The sequence below is a fragment of the Erithacus rubecula genome, assembly GCF_903797595.1.
Source record: "Erithacus rubecula genome assembly, chromosome: 8".
NCBI lineage: Eukaryota > Metazoa > Chordata > Aves > Passeriformes > Muscicapidae > Erithacus > Erithacus rubecula.
In genome coordinates, this window is record NC_136659.1 from 11,057,449 (window position 1) to 11,077,411 (window position 19,963).

Below are 19,963 nucleotides of genomic sequence, written 5' to 3' on the forward strand. Positions count from 1 at the left end.
TGATGGTAGTTCAGACTCAACACTGGCATTTTGTGTTCAAAGCCCAGTTCAGCTCTTTGTATAATTTCCATTATTATTATATTGCCAATAGCCAAATAGTATGAAGAACTTCATGTTTGAAAAAATTATTTCAAGCAAAAACATTCCTGACACTAGCAAGACTTTAGACTATTAAGAAACAAATAGGTTTATTTTAAATAAAAACAAAAGTAATTACAATAATAGAAACTGTGTACTAATCAATTTTTATTATACCTGAAGCTTTTTACTGTTTAGATAATGTAATTCACTGGTATTATTCTTCACATTGGCCAATGGCCTTTTCACAGTCAGCATGGTAAAGATGTGCAGTGAGAGCCCTGTTGAGAGTTTGTTGTTATTCTTTCTTTGTTTTTTAACCTAAGGTAAAGGAAAAGTTCTATTCATCAGATTGAAGCATAGAAATATTTGTGGAACCCTTTTCTAGAGAAGTTTTCTATTTCAGAACCTAGCTTTTGAGCTTAGTTTAAGTTGGCATAAAATATTAAAACTTGTTTTTCAGGAGATGGTAGCTGCGACTTTAGGTGTTCCAGCCAACAGGATCATGTGCCATGTTAAACGAGTTGGTGGAGCTTTTGGTGGGAAAATCCTGAGAACTGGCTTACTGGCATCAGTTGCTGCAGTGGCAGCAAACAAGTAAGTGCAGTATGTGTGTGATGGCATATGAAAAAAATGAAGCAAACAAGTTTTCCACTTCATCTAAAATGCTTTCTCCTTTTCCAAAACTGCTAGTCAAAAAGTCATACAACCCTGACTTCACATTTTGCAAGACTATTCAGTGCATTTCTTTGTTTTGTTTTGTTGGACTACTTAATGTTAAGCAGCTCTAGTCTTAACTAAATTAATGGGCCTCAAGAAGTTGGTATTTGTATTAGTATAAACTACAAATATTCAAAAGGACTAGTCCCTAACTACTGAGACTTTGTACATACATTAAAATATGACATTAACCTTGCATTTGTGAACTTAACTGACACAGCAGAATGGACAAGAAAGTTCATGGGTGGAACTGCTTTTAAGAAAAAGCTCAGTCCTCAACATGTTCCAAGTCAAAATTAGTTTAAACCTATGACGTATTATGCTTTTTCTAATACTGCTTGAATTAGTTTAAGAACATTAACCCATAAAGTTCCATCCCCATCTTCCAAATTTGGCAGGCTAATATTGGCAATTAGCTGTCAGGGCATATTAAACTCCTTTATAACTGTTTTGCTGCAGAGTTCACATCAGGCTACATACTGTCACCCAAAATGATCTTGTCATCTGAGGGGTTATCTCAATAGGTTTGTTGTTTCTACTGTCACTGGTATAAAATTTGCTCTTGATTATTTTTGCCCACATGATCTGTTTTTTTTTTATTAACAAGTCATGCTAAAAATACTTCTTTTATGGTTTAACTATCTTTTTATTCCTTGTACCTTATTTTACACCTTATGTCCATTTTTTTATAAATTAATTATTTTAAATGGTACATGTATTTCTAGACTAATTTTCATATTTTTATTGTTATTCATATTTTGGTTTCATTCCAAGACACTCTATTTCAGTATGATTCTGAATAGCTAAGAGGTGACAAACACTTGACACTGAAATAGTTTTTTCTGGAGTAGCTTGCACTGAGTTATCTTGTTGGCTTTCAAAAGATGAAATGAAAATTCTGACATGTTTGTAAATGTGAGAAATATGAACTCTGGACATAGTGTTAAGCATATGGCTTATTAAAGTTAAATTTAATCTAAATGCATGTTTTTATATGCATGGCTGGATCAGAATACATGATGGGTAGCCATAGCTCTCTTATTATCACATCCTTTCTTTTAATTGCAATCTGATGTTTCTTTTTTGGATTTAGAACCAGCAGAGCAGTTCGTTTTATTCTGAGCCGAGAGGATGATATGGTAATCATTGGCGGACGACATCCCTTTATTGCTAAATATAAAGTGAGTGCCACAAGAATTCAGTAGAAAAAAATACCCACCTACATGCTGTGAATAAGTATTTCAGTGTTACTGGGTAATGTGTTCTATTAATGAAAATTGATATAACCAATTCAATTTTAAAACAAAACTACAAGCCAGGAACCATAAAGTTGTGTGCACCTCCTTTGTTTGCCTCTACCTCTGTCTCTTCAAGGTTTATTATTTTTCTAGTTCCTTCATGTTCTTTTCCTTTTATAGCTCTTTCTGTCTTTCTTTCTGGGAACAAGGAGCAAACCCATGTCAGACGTCTTCTTCAGAACTTTTTAAACTCTCCATATGGTTACATTCACCCAAAGAAGCAGCTAATTTTTCACAGAAACAGTGTCATGCAGAAAACTTGCCCTATGGAGGAAAGTCCTGCTCATGCACTGTCATCAGTCATTCATTGGGATAATTTCTGCCTTATTTTCTTTTTCTAATTGTCATATAAATTGCATATACCAGCCACCATAATGGAGTTTAAATCTAAGTTTCTGCTGAATCAACAAGCTGAAAGATTTCTCTTTAAAAGTACCTTTTGTTAATAGCACTGCAGCTCAAAGATGCCTTCAAAGAGGGACCCTGAACAATGGGATTATAACTGGGCAATTATACCCTTACAATCTAAGCTTCCCATCCCTCACATGACAGTACAAACCAATAGTAATATTAAGCGTCTGGAGTCTTCACATTCTTCATGCATTTCTTTCATTGTCTGTAGCTGGGTCATTTCTTTTCTTACATGTAAGTTGTGCAGCCTCTGCTAAAGATTATAGCTTCCTTATCTTTCAGTTTGAACTGACTCTGAGGCCTTCTTTTACTTGACTAGGTAACAGCTCAACATACCTAGGTGAAAGTTCACAGCTTGCAGCCTAAACTGCTGCAGATTTAGCTGATAATACTAAGCAAGTTGCATGACATTCTACATAGGTAAAGTAAGAGGGGTTTTATAAGATACTTCCCTAAAGTTGCAAATGAGCTGTAGCTCATGTTATTAATTCAGGAACTGTTAGTGGCAACAGGTGAAAAGAGGGATGTGAGATAAAGATAACATTTCTTCATTAATAAGCATAAATGCAATACTCCATCTGCCAGACACTGTTCTTACCATTGAAGTGGGATTTGATTTCATCTACAGTAGACACTCCTAGTTGATGCTCTTCTCAGCCATCTCAGGCAATAGAGAGGAAGCCACTCCTTCCTTTCCCAGTGGGCTTATGTTGCTTATTCTATGCTGTACCTATACAGATCACAGATGCGGGAGGGAAAGCCTATATCTTAGAAACATTTCTCTCTTGCCCTTCTAGTTTCAGTGAATGCTGCCCAGAAATTAATAGTGCAGTATGACCCTAAATCTGTGTGTTATGTTAATTTTCAAAATATCCAAGCACTTCAGAAACAAGTGAATGCTGAATTCTAAGTAACGTACTGTTGATCTTCTAGGTTGGCTTCATGAATGATGGTAGGATCACAGCTGTGGATGCCAAATATTTTGTTAATGGAGGATGTACCCCTGATGAGTCTATTCTGGTAAGGATTTTATACTGACAAACCTGTCAACATAGAGGAATCATTACCTGGAAGATTATGAAGTCAAATTTCCTTACCCATATAATATTAATCATATAGATTTTTGATATAGGGATTGTGGGTTGATGGAAGAATCTATGCTGAATAGGTTAACCTTTCCTTATTAAATTTAGTGAAGCATCTTACTACTTTCTTATATTGCCCTATACATTCACTTCATGAATGTTTTCTCAGCCTTATTTTTCTGCTATGAACAACTCAACTAACAATGTATTCCTTTTAAAATGCATAGTACCTTCATTTGTCCCTGCCTGAAGTTCTACATCTTCAGGGCTGGGAAGACCTTTCTTGGCCTTCAGAAAACTCATAGCTATCCTGATGCTATCCCTATGGATTTCTGTACTGGGTCAGCATTTATTGTGCTGTATACCTTGGTTTCTCAGTTACAGGTCTGCAAAGTATAAAATGTTTCTTGCTTTGATATCATCACTAGGTATTTGTGTTTGTACAGGCTATTCTAGCTGTAACTTAAATGTTTGCTATACTACCCCTCATCTGCTTGTCATTGCCCTACCTATGAGTATTTTCTACATCCTGAAATCTATCAGTGTAACTGCCTGTGGTATTGCTGCCTAACCTGGTTCTGAAAAATAGCTAAGCTTAGAAGAAAATCTTTCATAGAAGCATGTACATTAATGCAGATCATGTCAGAGCTACCTTAACATGAAGTCCTACAAGGACTCAGTGAAGCTACTGGACCTAGCAGGAATAACCGAGACTTAAATTTGTCATTCTGAGAAATGTACTTAATATTGAAGAGAGACAGTGACCTCTTCATCAGGCATCAAACCATTTTTTAAATTTATTTTTTTATACTGACTCCTAGAGCCTAATTTGAGGTCTCTAGTATAGGATTTCCTCTTCATGTGGTTTTGTGTTTGTCATGTGAAACCTCTAAATGAAAAGCTTAAGGACCAGAAGACACTGTAGACTGCAGTACATATGCTTTCTGGTGGAACTAAACCTTGAGTGTGGATTTCTACAGGATGTGATAGTATGCTTTCATCAGTTCCTTTCATAGGTACTCCTTCTTTAAATCTAATCTGCCTGTTTTTAGTTTGTGTGGCTTTTGGTATTGAAGTAGGAGCAAAAGCAGTCATAAAATGATATATCTATTACATCCTTGACTATTGATAGCAAGTACAAGTAACATCAACTATGTTCTGAATCAAAAAACCCCTAAAATTAATATATTGCATGAAAAATGTATTAATGAAGTCTGTATGCATGCATGAGTACTCTTACTACCAGTGATGACCAGAAACTCAATGTTAAAGCTAATTGTCTCAAGGTCTTTTATAGAAGAGATGAGGAAGATTTAAATGTAAATTTGAAAGAAGCACTGTTCTGACTTTAAACTAGATCTGTTTTTCCCCTGCTTCAGGTAGCAGAAGTATCCTTATTAAAAATGGACAATGCATACAAGATTCCCAACCTGAGATGCTGGGCATATGTCTGCAAAACAAACTTGCCATCGAATATAGCATTCCGAGGCTTTGGCTTTCCTCAATCAGGACTGGTGACAGAAACTTGGATAACAGACGTTGCAGATAAAACTGGTTTAGCGCCAGAAAAGGTGACTAAGTGAAGGCATCTTCTCTCCTGAAATGAAGTCTGTGGACTTGTTCCACAGACTAAGTTAAACATAATTTGTGATGAAATTCATATCTTTTTTAATCCATGTCTGATTGTTGAATGAATAGCATGGTCTTACAGACTGGTAATTGTTCAAAAAATATAGTGTGATCTTGTTGTCTGTTAGTCCTCCCAGATGGTCAGTTTTCCCTTAACATGATTATGTGATGGCTTTAATTTCATTTTTTTCAGATTAGGGAAATAAATATGTATAAGAAAAATGAGCAGACACACTTCAAACAAAAACTTGATCCACAGAATTTAATACGGTGTTGGAATGAATGTATGGAGAAATCTGCATACTACAGTAGGAGAACAGCTATCAATGAATTTAACAAACAAAACTACTGGAAGAAAAGAGGGATTGCCATTGTACCAATGAAATTTCCATTTGGACTAGCCACACCTTACCTTTCTCAGGTGAGTTTCATTAAAAGTGAGCTAAGCATTTTATCCATAGAAGATTACAGTCACTTTATCTTAGGATACAAAGCAAATATGTTATCTTTTTCTGGAAAATGATCATCCTCATGATGATTGTTCCCTGAAGAGTCTGTAGTGGCTTGTATCTCTTTTCAAGCTGACATCAAAGCTGTTTGGTTTTCAGGATCCAGGCAGCTTGGACCCTGCCTATTAAAGGCTAGTCCCATCTGTTGAGGTGCAGTGTTGGAATACGTGAGTCAAATACACTTAGAAAGTTTTTGAAGATTGATAGCAAAATGTTCATTGAATAAGTTGTCCACTCCAGAAACAGTTCTGAGCCTCCTATTTCTGCTCAGGGGGATACTATGGGATGCTGCTCTTAAAGACTTAAACCCTTTGATGCCATCAAAGGCTAAGGTTAAGGAAGCAGAAAAGGACAGTAATATTTTTGGTTCTTGTGTTTTTCTTTCATATAGGTGTCCAGTGCTTCTGAAACAGACAACATTCTATCAATTTAAAATTAATTTACTGACTGATGTCATATCAAACTGGCTATCTCTGTTCAACATTAAAGTCACAGGGTCTTTGTAGCCCAGCACTACTTCTATCTGAGTCCAGGAAGAAAATCTCATTCAGAAATTCAACCTATGCCATTTAAAAACCTCCAGGGCTCTCACATGTCAATGAAAGAGAAAATGGAACTTGCAGCAAATCACACTTAGAGCCACTAGTAAGGGTTTTTCTCCAGCTTCTTCTGTTGCCAGGTATAGATTTGTTTCAGGAGCTACTAACAGAAAAAGCAGACCACCGAGGATTTGTATATTTTTATTTTGAAGTTCATTATAGAGGAAGAGCAGCAACTAGACTTTGAAATTTTGCCTTCTATCCAAAAGCACTAAACAAATGAACTGAAATACACTTAAACACTTTGTCTTTTCTTTATTCAATTCATCACCACATACAACACATTTCTCACTAGTTTGATCTTGATTTTGTTTTTCTTTTTTAGGCTGCTGCACTGATTCATATTTATACTGATGGGTCTGTGCTTCTGACACATGGTGGAATTGAAATGGGGCAGGGTATTCATACAAAAATGATCCAGGTAACAAATGATTTAAATAAATACTGCTGTGAGCTTCATCTGTCATGCAGATAAATAATGTGAAGGTTTTCTTTTTGGTTAGTTAGTGTACCAGCAGGACAGTTTCTTTATCAGCATAGCCACTACTTCTCTACATTGGTAGAGTTAGAAAGCAAAGGTACCTTCATTCATTCATAGAGGCAGAAGGAAGGAAAAAACAGACTGGTTTTTATTCTTCCACTAACATGTGAAGAGGCTTATTAGAAATAGAATTTCTGGGGGCTGATCCCATAAAACCCACTGTGAAAAAGGCAGAGATTATTCAGATTGGTATAGTCATGATGATAGCATTATGATCCTGTTTGGTTGCTGGCTAATTCTGAGACAGATCTGTAAAGGTATTTATCAAGTCAATGAAAATTTGGGACCTGGGCTTGCATCATTTGCTGTAAGTCTTACAGGGTATAATCAAGAAAGTCAGGAGTGAGTGTTGGACATCAGAGTCTCAATCCAGAGTTTGAGTATAGCTAGAGCATTGTCCTTTTCTGTTTCTTAATACTACCAAATGACTTCAGAATGTTTTCAGCTGGAGATTGGAAGAGAATTTGCTAAAATTTTTATCTTTCCTGCTATTACTGACTTCTGGTAAATATTGGGGAATTCTTGGAGTGTTTAGATTGTTTCTAAAACAAAGAATATGTTCTTATTCTTGGGACAGGTTGCTAGTCGGGAATTGAACATCCCTATGTCATGTATTCACTTCTGTGAAACGAGCACAACAACTGTTCCCAATGCATGTCCCTCAGTAGCATCTGCAGGGACAGATGTCAATGGCATGGCTGTGAAGGTAAAGAATAGTATTTAGTTGAAAAAAATACCCTATCCCTTGAGGTGCATACTTGCCAAACTTTAGGCCCTAGTGTTCCCATAAAAATCAAGTTTGGGTTTGCCAGTAATACTGCTGGAGATGGCCAAGAAGAAACATGACTTGACAGTTTTTTAGTAGTGGTGTTTATGAATTTTCAGAATATGACCTGGACTTTGCCAAAGGGGCTTATACTTGACAAAATCTCTGTTTCATCTAACAAGCTAACTAATCCCATACAAATCTTACACCATGGTCTTGTTTGAAATCTACTGATTCATACAGATACCAAACCTTGTAACTTAACCATTTAGAAGTTTTATGTCTATGTAATTAATATGGCACTTCATGCAGTATCTTTCCAAACTAAGATGACAGTAAAGCATATAGTAATTTAATAGTAACTAGAACATAGCTTGAATAGTACCAGATGTATCTGTGTTAATTTTGTGACATATTCTCCTGATTCTCACCAGGATGCTTGCCAAACTCTTCTGAAACGCCTACAACCTATCATCAAGAAGAACCCAACAGGGACTTGGAATGATTGGGTAAGACCTGTGAATCCTACTGAATGTGTTTGAGTGCTGGCAGAAACTGTGATGTATGTACTGTAGTCTATAAATCTGTTCAGCCTAATAATCTTAAAGTTAAAAACTGTAGAAACAGGCTATTTCACAAAAAGGTAAAAGTCAAGAGAAGGTTCTTGGCTAGGCACAAATTATTATATGGAAAATAACAATTAGATTTATTGCTAGTACAGTATTTAAATATTGTTCAATATCCAAGTAACAAATCTATCATCTGTTACAATGGATTATAGTAAAATCAGGTTATGGTTCCTCCTCTTGAGTCATGAGCATCAGTGAGATGTCCTGGCTTTTCAGAGGAATCTAAGTGCAGGCAGGTCCGCCTAGTCTCAGGTTTGGTCCACAGCCTGTGTCTAAAGGGTTACAGTATGTTGTGGTGTAACCTCAGCTAGCCACCAAACACTACACAACTGCTCACTCATTCCCCCACCAGGGGAATCAGGGAAAGAGTCAGAATAACTTGTGAGTTGATTTAAAGACGATTTAATGGCTAAAGCAAAATCCTTACACACAACCAAAGTAAAGCAAGTAATTTTTTCAGTCTTTCCCATGGGCAGCCAGGTGTTCAGCCATCTCTGGAAGAGCAGGGCACCATCACACATAATGGCTACTTGGAATACAAACACCAGCACTTCAAATGTCCCCCTGTTCCTCCTTCTTCCCCCTCCTTTATATACTGAGCATGATGCCACATGGTCTGGAATATCCCTTTGGTCAACTGGGGTCAGTCATCATGGCTTCCTATGCACCTCCAGCCTCCTCACCAGTGGGACAATCCAAAAAGCAGAAAAGGCCTTGTCTCTGTGTAAGCCCTGTTTAGGAATAACAATATAATAGAATCCAAAATATCTAATCTTCTCTAATAGGTATGCAATTAATTTGGATCATTCAGACACACCAAAAGTATTGTCAGAAATGGCTGACCAAAGAAGGAATGTTAATAAATGCACAGAAGTAACTTAATAATTTAGAAAGACAGTAAAACTGACCAAAAGCCTCACAAAAATTTCTTGACTTGTAAACTGAGTAAATCTAAGATGAGAATCACTCAAAGGAAATAGATTTGGGACCTCATGCTGTCACTTTTATGACTGGCAGAACTTTACAACTTGACAAAGAGCATTTCTCTTAAAAACTGTTATTTTTGTGCAAATAGGTCATGCAGATCTTTTATGTCAGTGTATCGTTAGACCTTGGGTGGACTCCAAGTGACCAACAAACTGCTCTATCACCCCCCTTCTCAGTGAGATAGGGGAAGAAAATGAGATGGAAAAAACCCAAGTTTGTGGGTTAAGTTAAAGGAATTTATCAAAGAAAAAGGAGATTTCACATGCAGCCAGTCACATGACCCAATATAATCAGTGACTTATCAACCAGATCTGGTTAGCTGAGAGAGAGGAACAATCTCTATTGAACTTAATCAGAAAAACTGAGCAGGGACCTTTCTGACTATGGCATTACCAGTAAAAAAGATTCTGCAAGAACACCACTGTTGACAGGTCTATTTCTTCTTGTATTGCCAAAAGAATTCAGATTCTTCATCTAGGAGGGGTTTAGTTCTGTAGACACCATGTGCAGCTAAACATGCTTAACTCAGCTTGTCTTCCTTTCATTACAATTTTTATAGTTTGGGTTTTAAGTAAATGTGTGTGGGTAAGTATATATATGTAAATAAAGTAAATACATCATTGTGTTCCTGACTCCTTCCTTAGTTTACCACAAGCAATGCTATATTTTACAGATTAAAGAAGCTTTTAAGCAGAGTGTGAACCTTTCAGCTACTGGCTATTTTAGGTAATATATTTTTATTCCTTAAAAATGCATAAATTAGACCAGGACTGATTTCTGAAGATAATTAATGCTGTAAAGAAAAAATCCTGTCTAATAGGTCTTTCTAATAGCAAGTTTTTGTGTTTTATATAATTAGTTGATATATGGAAGGTTGGAAGCATAAAGTTCAGGTGTTAATTTATGTCTAGTACTCTGTGGACTCTTTAGAAAACATTAAAAGAATATGTTGTACCGTCTTTGCTCCATGATTTGACATTTACCAAACCAGAAAGCAAGAAACCAGAAAGAAAGTGACTGCTGCCTGTAATAGTCATATGCAAAGTGGGATATAATTTATTTACTGGAGGTTGGATTGACATAAGCTAAAAGTATCATTCCTACTGCTCTCAGAGCAGTCTCTTGGTCCTTTTTCTTTTAATTCTTTCACAGTATTTATAAAGAGCCAGAAATGAAAATTTTCTGTACTATAACTCATGAGGAATTCAAAGCAAAGCTTTTCTCTTAACTGGCTGTGCCTTATCTCTTCTTTCCTTCTGCTGGTGGTTCTTCCTCATAAATAGCAACTTTTCAGGTCCCTGGACAGTCTGAAGTAAGTTGAAAGGGCACTTGGGAAACTCATATTTTATAAAACACCAAGAAATGTCCAAATAAAATTTCGCTTCCTGCTGTTAAGCCTGTTCTAGTATGTGTTCTGCTTATGCAGCCCTTTAGGAATGTTGGTATCACCAAAGTAATGAACAGCAGTCATACTTTGCTGTCAATATTTAATGCTGTCCAAAAACATCTCCAGATCTCTGAGCCTCAGACCTTGTATTGATCTAGTTCTTATCCAGTCATATTTTCTACTTCCAAGAATCTCAAAGGCAAAAGAGGTAAATGGATTATGAGAAGCTGAGTGTATGGATTTTGTGTATCCCTTTTTGGGTGCACGGTTCTGTACTAGAATTGCTTTATGATAATCTTAAATATGCTCAGCAAAGACATTTCAGTCATACATAGTCAGAAAATATACCTTAGTCACACAGCTCCCATGTTTGGAAGATACCACATTACACTGTTCTCTCATGTCCTTGGATTTACCCCATTGTTTCTAACTGCTATGGTGTCCTCAGTTAATCCCATCCCTTCTAAGTAATTGCACCTTTATTTCAGTATTCCTTTTTTAACCCTCTCACTCAATTCTGTAGAGTGTTTCTGTAACTTTGACTTTTTCATTTATCTCATGTAAATTATTCTTCCATCCGTCCAGACAAGTTTTCCTTCCTTTTTCTAAATTCCTTTATATGCTATTATTCTAGTAACCACTATCTTGAATGTTTATTCTGTATTTGGTTACTGTGCTTTTATTAGTATATTTCTAGGATTATGCTGGTTATAGACTCTCCTTAACTGAAATAGCTCACTTGTCTGCTGCATTTTATACAAATACCAGAGGCATCAAACCCAAAGTAGTAGTGTTCTCTTGACTTTCATGAAATTTTGAAGTTCTGAGCTGTAACTTAGGATTTCACTTAAGATTTTTTACTTAAGATTTCACAATCAGTTTCAAACTTATGTGCTTACCTGCTTAGTTATAATGCAGACTGTGGTCAGTTTTCTTCTTGTGGACTTCTTCCATCAGAGGTTACAATGAATACATGGACTGGGAGAAAGGGGAAGGACACCCATTCACATATTTTATTTTCGGAGCTGCTTGTTCAGAGGTTGAAATTAACTGTCTAACAGGAGATCACAAGGTAATAACTGAATGTCAGAGAAGTTTTGAAAGTAATGTGACTAAGGCTTGCTCCAACAATCATTCAGATTTGGGGTTAATAAGTCACCTGTTGCATGGTAGTAAATATATCAATGATGTAAATATGAATTACAGGTGAAGCAGAATGACAGCTGTGCAGTATTAACCAGCTTCTGACACATGTCAGTGTCATATGTGTTCACCTTTTGTCTTATGGCTGACATCTAACATGTTCTTTGCTTGTTCTGTCCCTCTTTGCCAGCAAACACCTTATAGCAATACTGAATTTCCAGGCTTTTGACCATCTGGATAGCTAAAGGCTACAGACTGATGATCATATGCTCTCTATCTGGGCATCTACATTTGTATGGGCATTTCCTTGAGCAATCTCTCTGCCTAAACTTCTGTAAAAGTTGAGACAAGCTCATTTTGCTTGTGATGAGATATTGGAAATTGTTCTGAAATTATGTACATGGAAGAGCCTCTATCTCAGTGTTTCTTATTTCACTGAATACCAAATCTGAACCCACATTATCTTCTTATGCTTTCAGTCCATCTCTCTGGGTGATACAAATTTGAATTTTATTAACAGAACCTCAGAACAGACATTGTTATGGATGTTGGATGCAGCATAAATCCAGCTGTGGATATAGGACAGGTACGTGCCAAGAATTTTCTTATGCCCTATTTCTATTACACTCTTGTCCTTATCTGAAATGAAGATTACCTCATTAGTTCAGAAAAAAAAAAATTCTTACTAGATTATAGATCGTATTAGAATGTCTTTTGCCTTTAGACTTGCTCCCAATTGAATTAGTGTCAGAACCCTGTAGATGTCAAAAAAGCTTGAATTTTACCCATGATTTCAATCTGTAGTACTTCCAGTATGTGTGTATGTCTTCTATCAACTGCACTTAAATCCTGTTTGTGATCTACAGTCTCCAAGTTGTTTGACCTGCCTTCCCCACTTGATAGCAGGGAAACATCTTTATTCATTGCAGGCTGGTCCACAGATTTCATCTCTTCATCATACAAGCATTTGTCTTCTCAAGTATGAGAGAGGAGTGTGAAAGCTTTTCCATTATAGTTGTCCCAAAATGTTGAAGAATCTCATTAGGCAAACAGAAGTGCATTAGGTCTCACATATATTACAGTAACAGCTAATGATACAAATGAGTTCTTGGTGAAGTTTTTTTCAGTTAACCAAACATGAGTACATAAATGCTGTTTATTTTCTTATTTAAAGATTGAAGGTGCTTTTGTTCAAGGCGTTGGCCTGTACACGATGGAGGAGTTAAAGTATTCTTCAGAAGGAGTCCTCTGTACTCGGGGTCCAGATCAGTATAAGATCCCTGCTGTTTGTGATATTCCAGAACAGTTTAGTGTTTCCCTGCTGTCATCTTCTCAAAATCCTTATGCCATCTATGCATCTAAGGTAAGCAGTTCATCACAGGGACTAATTTGTAGATCCCAGGCCAAACTTTGAAATTACTTGGATATAAAACACATAAAAGTTCTCAGTTCCTCTCCTTTGGCATTTCAAACAAGTGTCCAGAAAATTGTTTTATTTATGACATCAGGGAAACTAAGAAGACATAAAACCAGATATTGTGTCACTTTAATGTTTGGCAAGTAGTGATTTCAGAGTTTTGTTAACGGAGTATACACAGAAGCTGCAAGATGAATTCCAAACCATTCTTCTAAATGTGGTGACAAACTATAAAGTTAGAATAAAAATATTAATTCATGGAGAAATCATAATGTCATTCAGAGTGTGCAGCTTACTTGTGTGTACTATGCAATACAAAATAGGGCTGTATGTGTGTATTTATATGAGAGACTGACTTTTCTAAATCTTTTTCAGGGGATAGGTGAGGCAGGATTTTTCTTGGGATGCTCTGTGTTCTTTGCTTTGAGAGATGCAGTAACTGGTGTGAGGAATGAAAGAGGACTGAAGAAGACCTTTGCACTGAACAGCCCCCTGACTGCTGAGCAAATACGGGCAAACTGTGCTGATGCCTTTACTGAGATGGTAAGAGAAGGTGGGGGAAGGCTCTGTTTAACAATGGCTGGGTAGGAGTGGTGGCTGATTTTGGCACCCCTAAATAGTGGAGTGCCTAATGATGTCTTCAACCAGTCATGCGTTATATACATCTCCTTGTAATTGAAATGTCTGGTAATAGGTCTGATTTGCACAAGTCATTTCAACAAATGCCATTCAAACATTGTATTGGAATTTCTCTGGGTTTTGTATAATTTTTTTTTTCTAAATTTGCATGATTTTTACAAACCTCTCTTTCTCTGAACCCTTCTTTCTTCTGGATGTCAAATCTCATAGAGGATTAAGCAGCTCATCTTATTAACATGCAATGGATCAGCCTCTAAGTGTCTTCAGTCTCCTTCCAGGTGCTTTGCTCCACTGACTGCATGCTGGCACTGTCACTGCCTTGCTATGCCCAGTACTCTTTGGGAGAAAATAATTGACTCAGAGCTAACACAAAGACACAGAAGAAAAACAAACGAGGCAGTGCACTTCATATAATGCTGATCCTTTGTGCTCTGTTTTCTGCAACTCTTTACTGTAGTAATGTTCCACTGCTATTACAATTCTTTTTCATGCTAAGTTTTTATATGTTGTGCCCTGAACCTCTGAGGCTCTGCTATGGGAACTCTTGAGCTCTCATTCACAGATTACTCTGATGATATTTCTGTGACTGTGGTGAGGCACCATTGGCCCCTGCATCAGCAGGTTTGTGGTTTTACTCTCATTGCAGGAACTTGCAGGAGCTGTGGTCTACCAGAGCAGGGACTATGCTTCTCCATCCCTCTCTAGTCCTAATCCCAGTTATCACTGACTTTGGAGGGTCCTGATATGGGCAGTGTTGGGAGGTTGCCAGCCACATAAAGTCACTGATGTCATTTCTTGCTTATCTCTTAGGTGGCAAACAATGGAACTGCTTCCTCCTTGGGCCACATCTGTGTTAATGACAAACCATAATGCACAAGACTGGAATGGAAAACTGATTTACTGCCCCAAGACACACTAATCAACACACAGATAAATGTATTTTCTCTTTTTCTAAATAGAATCAGCTACCAAAAATACGCACTTCATACCTTACATTTTTATCTTCATTCTTTCTCCAGTGGACTCATTACAGTATTTTGCTTAAATGACTGCATTTAATTGTAAGAAATAAATCTTCTGCATTTGAACCATATATTTTCAACAAGAAAGATCTGCTGATCAGCACAGCTCAAATGCTACATGCGAGGAAAGTTAGAATGAAATGTAAAGGTATGCTAGGTAACTTACTGCCATGTATTACACAAACAACTTCATATGATAAATGGTTTTGTAATGGCTTCAGCTAATTTTCTAATTTAGATTAGAGTCTTGCAGTGAAGTGTAAGTGGGGAGATCTTTGTCAAAGAATCAGAACCTTGCTTGTTGGATTCAGAACCTTTTTCACTAGAAGTGATGCTCTGACTTGTAGTAAAGCAGGTTTAGAATCTTTTGGCACAAAACATTCAAGAAACAAGAGTTATAATTATATTTTGCTATGCCAGGCAAGTTGCCATGACTGGCCTAGATGCATAGGATTTTATCCCAAAAGTTGACAGAGGTGTAATTTCCACCAGAAGCTTTCTTTATCTCATGGAGCAAGCCAAAAGCCTCTGAACACAGTGGAAAAATTGACATGGAGTTCAGTGTGCTTTGAATGGGAGAATGGATGACAGCCTGATGTCAGCCTACAGGCTCTTATCATTTCACTGCCTCTTAGTGTTCTACAATTTCTCTTGTCTTCCCTTCATTTGTTGAGCTGACACTATCTGTGACAGAAATAAGATCAGTCGCTTAAAGAGCTTTTGCATTAGCTATTAAGATATGAAATTTTTATTATTTCAATTTGTCTCTCTATAACCATGGTGAGTTGGTGAAATGCAGTTGCTTAAACATAGGTGTCTAGGCCATTTTAGATGTCATAAGACAGTAGAGACATAGCACAGGGGAGCACAGGACTGGAAAATATGTTACAGCAGCTTGATGCCAGGCAGCTAATAGTAATTGTGATCATTGGAAATGGTACTGAAACCTGAAGCTTTTTTGGGGTTTACTTCATTTTCTTCACTTTCTTTGTATTAATTTGGCTTTTATGTATTGTTAGAAGTCAATGAATTAAATGTGAATGCTGCTGCCACAATTAATATTTCTGATTTGAAACATCTTCTTAGTTTCACTGTTTGGTGTTTACAATCTGATTATAAGAGATGCCTCTGCCCCACCTATGGTGCAAACAAGGCCCTGTGCCAAAGTTAATAATCCCAGAGATATTCTTCTGGAAGTACTGCTTTTCTACAGTCCAGGTCCTGGGTATCCATGGGGCATAAATGCCATTCCAATAATCTGAGATAGTGTGTGTATAAGCACTTGTTTCCTTTTCCATATTTTGTCACAGTGGGAATTTTTGTCCAGATGCTAACCAAACCATTACCTCTGTTAGGTCTGGAATCAGCTCCTTCCTGCTGTGCAAACTGTGTTTATCTCAGGTTGCATTATCTTAAGAGGACAGTGTTTTGAGACAGGCAACTACTTCTTTAAGTCCTTTCATATGGGTTTGTCAAGGACAGCTTGCAACCCCACATGTTGATAATAGCCCAAAATATGTGTAAATTCTGGGAGATACTGAAGCAGGGAGCCTGCAGATCTACTGAACTGTGAGGGAGCTCTCTTGCTGTCCTATGTACCTATGCACCAGCACAGGTGCTTGTTCATTCCAGGCAAGTCAAATCTTGTCCAAATCTTGCCCAAACCTTACAGGAAACAGCGTCTCCCCACCTGCTCTACTGAGGTGTTCACAGTCCAAGGATTCATCACATTCCAGACCTACATTTTGTTTCCTGCAGTGCAAATCTTGTCTGCTTCTCAGTCATAATTAGCAAAGATTCCTCCCTGCCACTTTACAAGTGGCTGTTTTGTCTAGTTGCCTCATTAAATTCTATAAATGTAGCAAATATAGGTTGCTGAGTTTTTTGAGTCTGAAGCATTTTAAGCTGTCTGCTGGCTTTTAAGTGTTTGAAAAACTTCTGGAAGCTAGAAATTTCAGCAATTGACCATCCTGACAGGTTGGTTAATAATGGTATGGCTACATGGGATATTATGAAAGAAGTGTTCTTATCTTCAGGGAGGTAGATAAGCAGAAATGTTAAGGCTTCAAAGGCACTGACATATTGAATGGCTTTTGACACATTAATGTGCACTGTAACTGCACAGTTACCCCCAAACTGGACATGGTTCAGCAGAACTCTTTCTACTGATTTTCTTCATGAGAGAAATGTTCCTATATCAATTTACCCTCAGCTGGCCCATTCCATGTGGTGAAAACTTAAATATCTAACATAAGTACTGGGTTTTGATTTGGAGGGTTAGCCTGTAAATTAGGCATTGGACTGCCAAAATCAAGGATTTGTTCTGGTTCTTTCTGTTCTTAGGCCTTTGAGCCTCCATTGTTTTACTTAGAATGCATGAGGAGCACTACAGTGGCTATTGCTGCTGCACTTGGCAGGACCCATTAGGGCTTTTGCCCACAGGGACCCAGCGACTGATATCACTCCAGTGCTCATGTTTGTGGTAGCTATCAGGGATATGTTAGGGGATAACCACAAAACCAGCAGCATATCTCTGCTGAGATTCAGCTTCTTCCTTTCTAAAGGGAGAGGTAGAAGATCAGGGACTGGCTACTTTGTCCTGCAAGCCTTCACTCACTTCATTCATTAAATACAGACAGCTTTGCTGTAAAATGTAAAAATGGTAAATGAAACAAAAGACAGGTACCTACAATGAAGACTTTTGAAAGATAAATCCATAATTTCCCTTAAAAAAAAAAGTAAAGGCCAGCTGGAGTAAGGCATTTAAAGATTAATTTTTTTCCTGGACATGTGTACAAAGAAATAGATGAGAGTCTAGAATCCCAAATCAGAATTTGGGATTTGTCCCTTTAAGAACACAGCATTTGTTAAATATGGTACCCACAACAGAAAGGGCATAGAACTGACATGGCATAGTGATAACCAGGAGGAAATTTTAAATGTGTGTATAGTAGTAATTCTGATTTAGTTAAAGCTTAGTCATTCTGCAGAAAAAAATATTATAGATAGTTCAGGTCAAGCAACTGTGGCTCCACAGCTTTGCTTTTGAAGCAAAGAGAGAAGGTAATGTTGCATGTGCTTGACTTTAGCTTCAGGCATGCCTTTGTATTCTAAATTCATCAGTTATTGGATAATACACAGACCTGGAACTAAACAGGATGAACAGAATTAGAAGTTGCAGCTCAAACCCAGAAGTTCTCCCTCACAGTTATCTCTTATGTTACAGGGTTAGAATTAGAGGAGCTCAATTTCTTTGCAGATTATTTCCAGTCACCAGAGAAGAGTTAGAGTGGGGAGTAGGAGGTGGAGTGTTAGCATCTGAACATGCATTAATTGCTGAGAAATGGCAGACATTGCTCTGGCTCATCCCCACCTGCTTATTCTCAGACAGCATCAAATTAAATTCTGCAGGACAAAGCAAACTCAGTAGACCTCTAGGAGCCTACAGCATTTCAGTATTTTTCTCTTGATGCATAAAGGGTTTTTTTTCAGACTTTGATGCAAAGCATGGCTTGCTCTCAACAATCAGATAAGCAAATCTTTTTTGTGGTTGGCAGAAAGGTAAGTTATGAACAGAAAGGTAAGTTTACAAACAGAACATAGCTGTACAATCTAGCACTGCATTTTCCCACAGTAGACATTGCACCCAGTGTGGCTACAACACATTTGTTTTGACCAGTTTCAGGAAATACTGGGAGATCTTTCTTAAGGCTTGATATATTTCAAGCTAAGGTTTGAGTGATATCCCCTGTTGAGTAGTCTGTGAATAGGTTTAACAGAATTAAAGATTAAAATATCAATTTGGACATCTTGAATTTTTGACTGTAACTCAACCTGTAAAGTGTCAATACTCTTTGTCACTCTAGGAAAGAATCTCATTTGTTGACAAAGACTTGCACGTGCATTCTTCCCCCACCCTCCCTCAGTTTCTTTGCAGATCCTTTTGGGTCTTTGCAATCCAGAACAATTCCCACCCATGGATCCAATACAGGAGTTTATATTTCCTCCTGAACTAATGGTAGGCCTTACTGACATTTGTTATCTCCAGCATAGCTGAGTTCCTACAGACATTGAAAACCTGATGTCTTTGTGAAACTGAAAGATATGTCCTCAGATAAATAGAAAATGCTAGTTTTAGTCACACACAACGAGACATTTCAATGTGGATAATCTATATGTTGGCGTTATTACAAATACCTCACTTTTTCAAAAAAATAAACCGTCTGCCTCTGCAAAACCAGTTTCTCTCATAAGAGCTCCTTACTCAGGACCATTTCATTTTGCACAAGTTGACTTTTTGTTGTAGAATGTAGTATTTTCTTTGAAAGATCCCAAATGAATGTCTCCATCTTTTCTGTCTTGTGTTCTCTGTTGGATGGCTTCTTCCAGCTGGGACATAGACCCTAACAATCTGGGACTGGACTTAGGTGCAGGTCCACAGGAAAGGCAAAGGACTTGAAGAGGAAAGAAGAGGGTTAATTGCAGTAGTTACTTTAAATTCACAGAAGGACAGATGAAAACTTAAAAGGAGGGGGAGGAGGAGGAAAGGCCCATGGTCTGCAGTCAGAGACAAGAGACCTGTGAAAATGGTAGTGCAGGATTTACCCAGACCAGACTGAGTAGAATCCAAGCAGTCAGGTTCAGACTACTTTTTAATCCTAACTCATGTTTCAGTAGCTTCTTTCAAAATGCTTTGCTTGCATTCCTTTTGCAAATATTCGTGGGTAGTTCTTGCTATTACACAACCGCCTCACAAGCACAAAAGTTCATTTGAGTTCTGAAAATGCATGACACAGTTTTTTGGTTTGTCATGGTATCACAGAGTGCTATTTGCTCCTTTCTTATTTAATCATTGCCTCCTAGTGCAGAACATTCATAGTAAGGCATAAAATACTTTATAAAACCATGGAAGGGGAAGTAAATCTGCCTTTCTGCTACTTGTCCTGCCTTTGAGACTCATGCTTTAGGAATGCAAGTATTAAACTAATGTTTTACAAATTTTGTACTTGGATTAAAGATCTTGGCTAAACTGCTGCTGGTTGATAAAGCTGGTCAGACAGAAAAAAGATGCTGCCATCTGCTCTGCATGTTCAGATTGAGCTG

At 37.4% G+C, this 19,963-nt stretch overlaps 1 protein-coding gene across 1 annotated transcript in view; it reads left to right on the plus strand.

The window, feature by feature from the left end:
- AOX1 (aldehyde oxidase 1) overlaps positions 1–15,915 on the plus strand; it is a 37,128-nt gene extending 21,213 nt beyond the window's left edge. The window contains exons 22-35 of the mRNA XM_079310425.1: positions 542–675; positions 1,892–1,979; positions 3,441–3,527; positions 4,972–5,163; positions 5,415–5,642; positions 6,655–6,750; positions 7,448–7,576; positions 8,071–8,145; positions 9,926–9,978; positions 11,597–11,711; positions 12,303–12,368; positions 12,957–13,145; positions 13,575–13,742; positions 14,649–15,915. Of these exons, the coding sequence (XP_079166551.1) occupies positions 542–675; positions 1,892–1,979; positions 3,441–3,527; positions 4,972–5,163; positions 5,415–5,642; positions 6,655–6,750; positions 7,448–7,576; positions 8,071–8,145; positions 9,926–9,978; positions 11,597–11,711; positions 12,303–12,368; positions 12,957–13,145; positions 13,575–13,742; positions 14,649–14,708 (1,680 nt within the window). The 3' untranslated portion in view covers positions 14,709–15,915. The remainder of the gene's footprint in view (positions 1–541; positions 676–1,891; positions 1,980–3,440; positions 3,528–4,971; positions 5,164–5,414; positions 5,643–6,654; positions 6,751–7,447; positions 7,577–8,070; positions 8,146–9,925; positions 9,979–11,596; positions 11,712–12,302; positions 12,369–12,956; positions 13,146–13,574; positions 13,743–14,648) is intronic.
- The last annotated feature ends 4,048 nt before the right edge of the window (positions 15,916–19,963 follow it).